General features: G+C 57.3%; 1 protein-coding gene across 1 annotated transcript; it reads left to right on the top strand.

Moving 5' to 3' along the window:
• The first annotated feature begins 1,656 nt into the window (after window positions 1–1,656).
• Window positions 1,657–9,811, top strand: Matn1 (matrilin 1, cartilage matrix protein). The gene is made up of 8 exons (XM_004642912.2): window positions 1,657–1,777; window positions 2,982–3,328; window positions 5,582–5,804; window positions 6,255–6,380; window positions 6,818–7,234; window positions 7,767–7,919; window positions 8,761–8,841; window positions 9,392–9,811. The coding sequence occupies exons 1-8, from the start codon at window positions 1,684–1,686 to the stop codon at window positions 9,439–9,441; spliced, it is 1,491 nt and encodes a 496-aa protein (XP_004642969.1). The 5' UTR covers window positions 1,657–1,683; the 3' UTR covers window positions 9,442–9,811.
• Window positions 9,812–10,502: the final 691 nt, after the last annotated feature.

The following is a 10,502-nucleotide window of genomic DNA, read 5'->3' as shown; positions in this document are numbered from 1 at the left end:
TTTTTTTCTTGGACTGTGTCTTGATATGCAGTTCAGGCTGGTCTTGAGCTTACTTTGTAGCCCAGGCTGGCCTTGAACTCACTGTGATCCTCCTGTCTCAGCCTCCCAAGTGCTGGATTACAGGTGTGTGCCCACCATACTCACCTTCCATTTCTTTTATTTTTGGTCATATTGGTGATTGAACTCAGTGCCTGAGTGATATCCCAAAACCTTTTTTGTTTCCTGTTTTGAGACAGTGTCTCACTAAATTGCTCAGACTGGGCTAGAATTTGTGATCCTCTGCTGGGATTACAGGCATTGAGCATTGAATTTTATTTGCTTTTGGAATTTTTTTTTTCTTTGTCTTTTTTAGACAGGGTCTGGCTATGTAGTTCAGGCTGGCCTGGAGCTCACTTTGTAGCCCAGGCTGGTCTCAAACTTGCATCGATCCTCCTGTCTCAGCCTTGCGAGTTCTGGTGTTGCAGGTAAGCACCGCTGCTGTCTCCTTATGAAGCCACCAGCACCCAATCACGGGCTCCCCCATGACCTTTTCTCATCCTTGCCACTTCCCAGACCCCACATGTGAATAGAACAGGCAGCTGTGCTCCCTATGTCACCATGGGCATTACATCTAATGCCCATATGTCCCTGGAGGTCACCAGCCCACGTCCACCATGCCCAAGCCTTGATCCTGGCCTTCTCTGTGTCGAATGCAGAAATGAACTCGGCACAGGCTTCCAGCTCATGGGACAGGTAGAGGAGCATTGCCAGGGGCTGAGGGGAGAGGTGGGCACAGAAGAGCCAGCCGTGGGGCTGAGAGCCAGGCCCAGGGCCCCTTCCCTGCAGTGACACTTCTTAGCTGTGTGACTCCAGGCAGGTCACAGCAGATCTCTGTTCTTCAGCTCCTCTCCTGTGAGTGCAGGGAGTGACAGCGTGGCTCCTGTGCTGTGGAGAGGACTGACTGAGATAGGGATACAACTCCTCTACACTCGAGAGGTAGGCACTGGTGTCCTCTGTCACTTATAGAGGGCCCTCTGGGTCCAGAGAGGTGAAGTAGCTTGTCTGTGGTCTCACAGGTCATGTTTAGCCAACCCAGGAGATCCAGTGCCCAATCTGCCCCGCACCACATTCCTGACCTGTGCTGGCCGCAGTCAAGACCTTGAAGGGTTGTGCTGGGAAGAATCAGCAGGAGGAAACCTGTTCTGGACAGGTGACAGTGCACATGCAAGACCCAGTGGCCTTGGAGGACAGTTGGGGGCAGCTGGAGAGGATGGGCAGGGACACCAGGCTGCAGGCGGGAAAGCTTGTGCATGAAGATTTGGGACTGGACTTGTGGGTCGGGAAGGACGGGTGTGAGAGGAAGGTGTTGGACAGGCTGGAGTGAGGCTCTGCCCTCACGTGTCGCTGGCGGGCAGCTCCAAGTCGGCACACACGCACGGGCTTGGCCGCCCCCGCCCACCTGAGAGTTCCTGAATGCCAGCTGCAGCTCTGGTTGCTTCTGCAGGCAAAGGAGCCCTTGTGGCTGGAGGGGCCTCTCCCGGCCAGGGCGGGTGCTCCATCCCTCCCTTCCAGGCACACACACACCTCCATTCAGCCTGGCCCCGCCCCTGGGCTGTCAGGGGGCCCGCCTGGTGGGTGAGGCTGATAAGACTGGGTCCACGGGCCCCCTGCACTGTGCTGGCTACTGTCCGCGCTGCCTCCACCATGAGGGTCACCCCTGGCACCAGCCTGGGTCTCTGCGCCCTGCTGCTGCTGTTCCAGTCCCCACTTGGCCTTGGCCTTGTCCCCCAGTCCAGAGGTGAGGGGGCTGCGCGATGTGGGGACACTGGGCGAGAGCTCCCAGTGACAGCTGGAGATGGGCAGAGGCTCCTAGGATCAAGGATGGGGGCAGGGAGCACGAGGGGCCGTGGGAGCTACAGAGGTGGAGACGCTGACCACAACCAGGGCAGGCTGACTGGGGACACATGCAGGAGGACTCAGACTTCCAGGGCTGCTGGGTCTACAGCTCCAGCTGAGCTCCGGTGCTTGTGATACCTTTCTTCTCTTTTCTCCTTTTGTGGTCCTGGGGCTTGAGCCCAGGGCTGTGTGGATGGCAGGCAGACACTGCGCCACTGAGCTGTGTCCCCAGCCTCCTCATGCCACTTTACTTCTTTTGATACTGGGAATTGAACCCACAGACTTTGCTCTGGAGCTTTGCTTTAATTTCTCATTTTGAGACAAGGTCCTGCTAAATTGTCTGCGCTGGGCTGAACTTCCAATTCTGCCTCAGCCTCCAGAGTGCTGGGATTCCAGGTGCGCAACACTGCACCTGGCTGTTCTCGGTCTTCATTGAGTGCAGACCCGGCAGACAAGGGTCCCCTCACCCCTCAGCCCTGCCTGTACCTCCGTGTCCCTCCTGGCATGTGGTGCAGGCTCCATGGGCTGCAGGGACACTGCACCTTGGGGAGAGGCTTGGGGCACAGCTGGTCAGGCTGTCAGGGTTGCCACTGGGATTCCTGCTCCTGGCTCTGCCTGGGAGACCTGAGCCAGCTGGTTCCACCAGGCCCTGGGGATCTGCCTCTACTCTGTGGATTCACCTTGATACCCATGTTGATGGGCATTGCAGAGGCCCTGTGGCTGTGCTCACTACCCTCCCTGCCCACCTGCCCACTTAAGCCAACAGCCACCTTGCTTTCTGGAAGCAGAGCTGGGCTGAAACATGAAGTGTTTTGAAGGCTGGCCCTGTAATCACGTGCTGGCCTCCTCTGTGCCTTCCTGCTCATCCTCAAAGGCTCCTGTAAGAGAAGGGCTGGCAGCCCACTGCACAGAAGAGGAAACTGAGGCTCAGGCAGGGAGCGAGGTGCCCAAGGTTGGCTGAGACTCTCTTCCCACGGGCAAGCGGTGGCCTTTACAAGCCTCTGGGTGTCTAGGCAGCGACCCACAGGCCCCACCCTGAGCACTCAGAGGCCCTGACCTTGGGCCTCAGCCCCCACTGTTTGCTTTTTTCCCCTCCCCCCTCCCAGGGCACTTCTGTAGGACACGGCCCAGGGACCTGGTGTTTGTTGTGGACAGCTCGCGCAGCGTGCGGCCCGTGGAGTTTGAGAAGGTGAAGATGTTCCTGTCACAGGTCATTGAGTCGCTGGACGTGGGGCCCAACGCTACCCGGGTGGGCGTGGTCAACTACGCCAGCTCGGTGAAGCAGGAATTCCCTCTGCACGCCCACGGCTCCAAGGCGGCGCTGCTGCAGGCAGTGCACCGCATCCAGCCGCTGTCCACGGGCACCATGACCGGCCTGGCCCTCCAGTTCGCCATCACCAGGGCCCTCAGCGATGCCGAGGGCGGTCGCACCAGGTCTCCTGACATCAGCAAGGTGGGTGCGCCAGCCCCATGCAGGGCCTTTAGCTGTGTTTCCCGTTTGGCTCACATCTGAGAGCAGGCCACTCCAGAGCCAGGGGAAATGAGGGCCCAGAGGGAGCTCGGCAGGCAAAAGTCTGGGAGTGACAGAGCTGGTTTGAGCCCGCCTTGTCCTTGAGGACTGGCGCTAACCACCGGGAGATCTTGTGGCCGTTTTCCTTCTGCTCTGTGGTGAGTCCCAGGGCTGAGAGGTGGAGCAGGCCAGGCAGGTGCTTATGTAAGGGGAAAGTGCAGCCTTGCCCTCCCTCCATCCGGGTTCAAGCCACTCCTCCCCGCCACCCCTAAGTGTGTTACTTCTGTCCGTGGTGCCTCAGTTTCCTCATCTGTGGATCGCCTGGCCAGAGTTCTGATCTGAGGGCCAAAGGCATTGGCATCATGTGCTCAGCGCAAGCGTGACACCCAGCAGGCCCAAGTGCATCAGTCCACATTAATGTAATCCACTGAGCATGGGGCTCAGGAAAACCTAGTGGTGCCCATTGCTGCCCCACCCCCGAGGCTTCAAGAGCCCTCTGGCTCTGCAGCCACACAGACACTATGTCAGGCTCAGTGCAGGGCCTGCAAGGTGCCCAGAACCCTTCCCACGGCCACCTGCACCTCCCCATAGCAGCAGCCACCCTTCACCTGCGCAGAGCCCCAGGCCAGGGGCTTCCTTTTTATCTTTCTCTGTCCACCATCTCTAGTACGCAGCAGATGGTGGCAGTACTGCTCGGAGGGGGGAATCCCAGTTCCACAGATGGGGAAATCAAGGCACAGTGAGCTGAAGCAACTTGCCCAGTTGCTTAGTGGTAGAAGTGCTCAAACAGCACGGCATGCAAACCCCGCCATCACTGTCCACCAAGGAGAAGATTCAGCAGCCAACCTGCATGTCTTCTGTGGTGGGGCCACCTGGGATTCCCACAAGACATGCTGGGGCCCAGACCGACAGTTGTGGCCTAGAGGATGTGATGGCCATGATGGTGATGCCACGTGGTGATCCCTGCAGCTTGCACATCTCCAGGGTTACCTAGTTGTCGGGCGGGCAAGGAAGGACGGTGCTCCTTCAGCAGGGGATGCAGAGGCTTCGGGAACCTGCCCCAGAGAGGGGTTCAGCCTCTCTGTACAGGCCCCTGTCCAGTAGCATGGAGCCTTTCCCTGTGCACACATCTGAGGTACAAAGAAAGTCCCATGGCTGGGGTGCAGCTTGAAGGGGTAGGGGCCTCTGGGGAGCTTGGCATCATGTGGCATGGGCAGTCACAGCTAGGTGTATTGTGTCAGAAGCCTCGGTGTTTGGCAGGGAGGACCTTCGGGCAATCCCTCTCCAGAGGCCTCGGCTAACAGTACTGAAGTGAACAGTTGCCCCTTCCTGGGGCTCCTCACGAGGAAGTGTCTCCCTTGACCAACCACAGATCCCTTTCACAGATGGAAAAACAGGCTCTGGAAGGTGGTATGTTTCTGAACCAGCCGGTCGTAACCAAGATGCTCTACCACAGAGAGCCAGGCCAGGGCTCAAGCAGGGACTCACGGCAGGGCAGCAAAGGGGTCGGGTGGGGGCAGCAGCCCAGGATGGGGAGTCATGTGGACCCTGGCCAGGTCAGAGGACGGTGTGAGCAGACAAACACTTGCCCTCTCTGGGAGGGATGTCACATCTTGGGGAGTGGCGAAGGAAAGAGGCCCATTTTCTCTCCCTGGGTTGGGTCCAGGAGGAGCGCTTGGGGGTTGGCATTTCCTCCTAGGGCAGAGGCAGACCCCGCCAGCCTAGAGGAAGCCGCCCCGTTCGTTGTCCTCGGCTGCCATCTGGTGGCTGTATTTCAGAATGCACGGCGTTGGAGCCGTTGTTTGGCTGGGTCAAGAAGTAACTGGGGGCCACTCTATCCATGCTGAGCTCCAGAGCCCGGGGCGCTGAGATCCCGTTTGGATCTCAGTAGCTCTGGATCCCTGCACCTCCCAGCCTCAGGGGAAGCGTTACCTAAGAGGAAGCAGATCCACGAAGAGCCCGGGGTTGACGGTGAGGCATAGGCTTCCTGTGACCTTAGGTCTGTCTGTCTGCTTAGGAACAGACGATTGGAGCCCAAGTGGATGGTCTCATTCGAGCCAGTTTCTTCCCTGGGGTCAAGCCCTGTGTGACCTTGGCCTGGCAGTTCCAGCTCCTTCTCGGTCAAGCCTAGTGGGCATCTCGCTGGATCCACGCGGGGAGGAGAGGGCTGTTCCTTATAGGGTCCCACGTTTGCAGGTGGTCATCGTGGTGACGGACGGGAGACCCCAGGACAGCGTGCGCGAAGTGTCTGCGCGGGCCCGGGCCAGTGGCATCGAGCTATTCGCCATTGGAGTGGGCCGCGTGGACAAGGCCACGCTGCGACAGATGGCCAGCGAGCCGCAGGATGAGCACGTGGACTACGTGGAGAGCTACAGTGTCATCGAGAAACTGTCCAAGAAATTCCAGGAGGCCTTCTGCGGTTCGTGGGGAGGGTGGGGCCCGGTGGGGCGGGGCTTAAGTGGGCTGGGCCAGAGTAGGATCCTCCCATCTGTGAAATGGGTCTCAGAGCAGGGACGGTGAATAAGACGAAGCTGTAATGCTCAATGCCTGGAGGTGAACACATTTTCATTGATGCAGGTCTACGTGCTGTGTTCAATGCTGTGTGCTTGGTGGACGGAATAGCAGTGAACGGAATAGATCAAGAGACTTTTATTTGTGGCCTTTACCCTTTTTGAGGGCTTTTGTTTTGATCCTGGGCATTCTCACCTTCTTCAGGGAGTTTGGTCCTGATGCAGGAATTCCTGCCGTGGGCAGAGACTTCATGTGGTGTGTGTGTGTGTGGTCTCAGTTCCCTTGAGTGTGTGAGGAGTCCCGGGCTCCATGGTTAGGCAGGGAGATGTGAGATCCGAGGCCACCTCTTGTCCCCCAGTGGTGTCAGACCTGTGTGCCACGGGGGACCACGACTGTGAGCAGGTGTGCCTCAGCTCTCCGGGCTCCTACACCTGTGCCTGCCATGAAGGCTTCACCCTGAACACTGATGGCAAGACCTGCAATGGTTAGCGGGCTGGAGGGGCACAAGCCTGGGGAGGGGAGGGGACGGGAGGCAGTGGGGCTGGGGCTGCCCTCAGGAAATCGTCCAGGCCTCCCAGCACTTGGCTCTGGGAGCACTCTTTAAAGAATACGGTGCCTCCCAGAGTTTGGTGCCCGCATGTGGCTCTCTCCTGACTTGTGTCCTGCTCTCGGTCACACTCGGTGGTGGCTTAGTGTACCTGAAAGACTAACATAGTCTTGAGCTTAAATCTCAGTGCCCACCCTGGCCTGTGTCATTTGTCAGCTGTTCCACTGCTGTTCCCGGTAGTCCTGGCTGTAGAGTGGGGGTTCTCAGGATACAAGCAGATGATCCCCAGCCCAGTGTGTGTGGCAGGTGCCCAGCCAAGGCCAGGATGCTGCCTCTGTCCTAAGTTTCATCTCCATGGCTTTGTGCCTCTCCAGTCTGCAGCGGTGGCAGCGGCAATTCAGCTACTGACCTGGTCTTCCTCATCGATGGATCTAAGAGCGTGCGGCCAGAGAACTTTGAGTTGGTGAAGAAGTTCATCAATCAGATCGTGGACACCCTGGATGTGTCAGACAGGCTGGCCCAGGTGGGGCTGGTACAGTACTCCAGCTCCGTGCGCCAGGAGTTCCCACTGGGCCGCTTCCACACCAAGAAGGACATCAAGGCGGCTGTGCGGAACATGTCCTACATGGAGAAGGGCACCATGACTGGGGCTGCCCTCAAGTATCTCATCGACAACTCCTTCACAGTGTCCAGTGGTGCCAGGCCTGGTGCCCAGAAGGTGGGCATTGTCTTCACAGATGGCCGGAGCCAGGACTACATCAATGATGCAGCCAGAAAGGCCAAGGATCTTGGTAGGTGCTGCCTGCCCATGCACCCTCGACACCACCGATGGTGAGGGGCACCGATGGTTTATCTGGGTGCCTTCTGATTAGTGCCCTAAGCCCAGCTACATTTAAATGAAAAGGGACTTGTCAGCCAGATCTCTCTTATATGGGTGACAGAACGGAGGCCCCAGAAGAGAGAGTGGCTTACCTTCATGATTCTTTCCTAGGTGAGGTTTGAAACTTTTCCAGCTGAATATTTTGTCCTAAGGATGCCCCAGTTGTTGGAAGGCAAACCCGCTTGGGCACAGCCCTGACCTACAGTTTTATCACAAAATAAACAAGGAAAATAAAAGCCACTAGATGAGTTTGAAATGAGGCTCCTGGTACAGGGTCTGACACATGGTAGAACCTCAGTAAATGTTGGTTTCCTCGTTAGTATGGTTCCAGGAGTTGTGCCTGTAATTCCGGCAGCTGCCACTAGGAGGTATTGTCTGCTGAGTGGTTCCCTGGAGGCTCAGGGGCCCCTGTAGTTTGCCTTCCTGTCTTGTGGCTCCGGCAGGGTTTAAGATGTTTGCTGTGGGTGTGGGCAATGCCGTGGAGGACGAGCTGAGGGAAATTGCCTCTGAGCCTGTGGCAGAGCACTATTTCTACTCAGCTGACTTCAAGACCATCAACCAGATTGGCAAGAAGCTGCAGAAGAAAATCTGTGTGGGTGAGTGAGGCTGGGGCACCAGTGGGAGGGCAGGCGGGGTTTAGAGAGAGAGAGAGAGAGAGAGAGAGAGAGAGAGTGAGTGTGTGTGTGTGTGTGTGTGTGTGTTGCACCCCTCCCTGAACTGGGTGTGGGTGGTGGGCAGGGATAGATTGGCATTGAAAGCTGGAAGTACCAGGAGGTGGCTGGACGGGGAACTTCTGCTCCTAGCAAACACGTATCACATGCTCTGCTTACAGATGGCGCTGGTCTCAGTGCTGTTCATCGCTTTTCTTCCTTGGAAGGAAGATCATTGTCCCTATTTTAGACAAGATAACCAGGGGTAACCAGGGTATGTGGGGGGGGCACAACTGTTAATAACTGGGGAACCAGGATGGCACCCTGCCATGTCCTGCATCCCTCTAGTGCCCTGGCCAGCTGGTCCAGGTGGAAAGCCTTCTGGGCCCTGGAGCCAGCATGGCTGGGTTTGCATCTTGGCTTTGACAATGAAAGACACAGGAAGTTGTTCAGTCTTGGATTCTTCACTTGTGAAGTGGGACTAATGACATCCAACCCACAGGGGTGGCACTGGGAGTCACTGAGGGGACACAGAGGCCCTGAACAGTACTCACAGTAGGCACTTAGCATAGGAGCTGTCACCGTAGTTCCTTGTCCTGGCTCTGAGGAACCAGGAGGAAGTCCGGGGTCATCCCTCTGTCATTCTGGAGCGTTGCCGTCTCAGACAGCCTGGGCTCCACATCCCCTAGGTCTTCCTAGTGCTGGCCCTGGGAAGTGATTCAGGCTTCATCGCTGCAGCCAATGAGCAGCAGCTTCCTGCTCTTTCCCCACTTCTTGTCTACCACAGAGGAAGACCCGTGTGCCTGTGAGTCCATTGTGAAGTTCCAGGCCAGAGTGGAGGGGCTGCTGCAGGCCCTGACCAGGAAACATATCCTTTTCCAGGGGCTGAGCTGGGGGTGCAGGAGGAGGGAGGGGGCCTGGGCACTGTGGGGCTGGGTCCTCTTCATCTGTGACACTATGAGGAAGGCCTGGATTCTGCCAGAGGCAGGCACCACCCTTGGTTCAGGGAGAAGTTGGGGCAGGACCAAGCTCTAGGGATTTGCCGCACACAGAATCCTGGAAATATTCGAGAAACATGTGCTCCCTGGGCTCCCCATTTCTCAGGTTCACAGTGGCGCCATGACCAGCCCCCTTTAGAGATGACCTGGGCCCTGAGCAGCTCCCAGACTCAGCCAAGATCAGGTGGCTTCCTGCAGGGCTCAGCCAGTTGTTGTGTGTCCCAGCACCCCAGGGCTCGGTGGGTACACAGAGCTCATGGTAACCGGCCAAGATTTTAGAAAGCACCATTCTGAGCAGAGAGAGTGGGTAAATTTTGGCAGTGGGGAAGACTCAGGGTGGAGGTGGGGTGGGAGGAAGCCCTGGCAGAGGGGCCCAGAGGGAACAGGAAGCGGGGTGCCACTCCTTAACTCGGCCTTTACTCGAAGCAGTGAGTAAGCGGCTGGCCATTCTGGAGAACAGAATCGTCTAAGGCTGCCTGGCCCCACTCAAGCGTGCCTCGGAGTCCAGCATATATCCTCGGAGCCCAAGTTTAGTGTAGTAAGGTGGCTGCAGAGGGGTCAGGTGCTGGAGCCGCTTGAAGCCTCCCCAGCCCTTGCCACTGGGCGGCTGGAGCAGGAGGGCGCTGTCCGCGTGTCCTAAGAGTATGCAGTGCTCGGCTGTGAGAGGAAGAGCGTGTGTCCACCTGCCTGCGAGAGCACAGGCATGACTGGGAGAGAGACTGTGTTCGCATTTTTGTCCATCCAGAAGTTTAATATATTCCTATGTTTTTTTTAGCTGGCCCTTTCTTGACTCTGAGTGCTGTGACTCTCTTTACTGATTTCTCTAGTCCCTGATGAAAACCAATTAAATGTGATTTAACTTAAGCACTGAATGGGGCTGGAAGAAGTGTGGTTACTGGGGAGGGAGCAGGAGAAAGAGTTGATGGGGTGGTGGATGAGCGGGTCATTGTAGGGATGGAAACAGAGGTGGTGACAGTGATGATGACAGTGACAGCACCAGAACTAGCTTGTGTCTGTCTTTTCAGTTATAATCTCCTTCATGTGTTTGTACCTCATCCTTCCATCGAGCTCATCCGGAACGCGCTGGTGCAGTCCCGTCCCTATTCTAAAAAAATGGGAGGCTGAGTGTCTGAGGAAATGACTGCCCAGCAGCGCTCAGTGGGAGCTCAGGCCTTGGATCAGGGACTGTGGGACACAGAAGGGAAACGGTGACAGAGGGAGGGGGCAGAGGCACAGACCTGACCCTTGTGTTCACACATTCACTCACACACTCGTTCAGACGTGGAATGCTCACATAGCATGTCCACAGCTGGCAGAAGGGAAAGTGGGCAGGAAAGCAGACGCACTGCCTTAGGGGTGCACGGGGGGGGCGGGGGGAAGAAGCTCCCGCCCCCTTGTGCTCTATCAGCTCTCAGATTCTGTGCCTGTTGGAGTCTGGGGGCCCCTGGGAGAGAGGATGTCAGTGTGTGTGAGGAGATGATGTGTATGAGAGCCCCCACTCGGGGCTGCTGGGGCCCCTACCCCACTGCTG

This window comes from Octodon degus, unplaced genomic scaffold (assembly GCF_000260255.1).
Source record: "Octodon degus isolate 3935 unplaced genomic scaffold, OctDeg1.0 scaffold00163, whole genome shotgun sequence".
Classification (NCBI taxonomy): domain Eukaryota; kingdom Metazoa; phylum Chordata; class Mammalia; order Rodentia; family Octodontidae; genus Octodon; species Octodon degus.
This window is presented reverse-complemented; position numbering and strand designations above follow the sequence as displayed.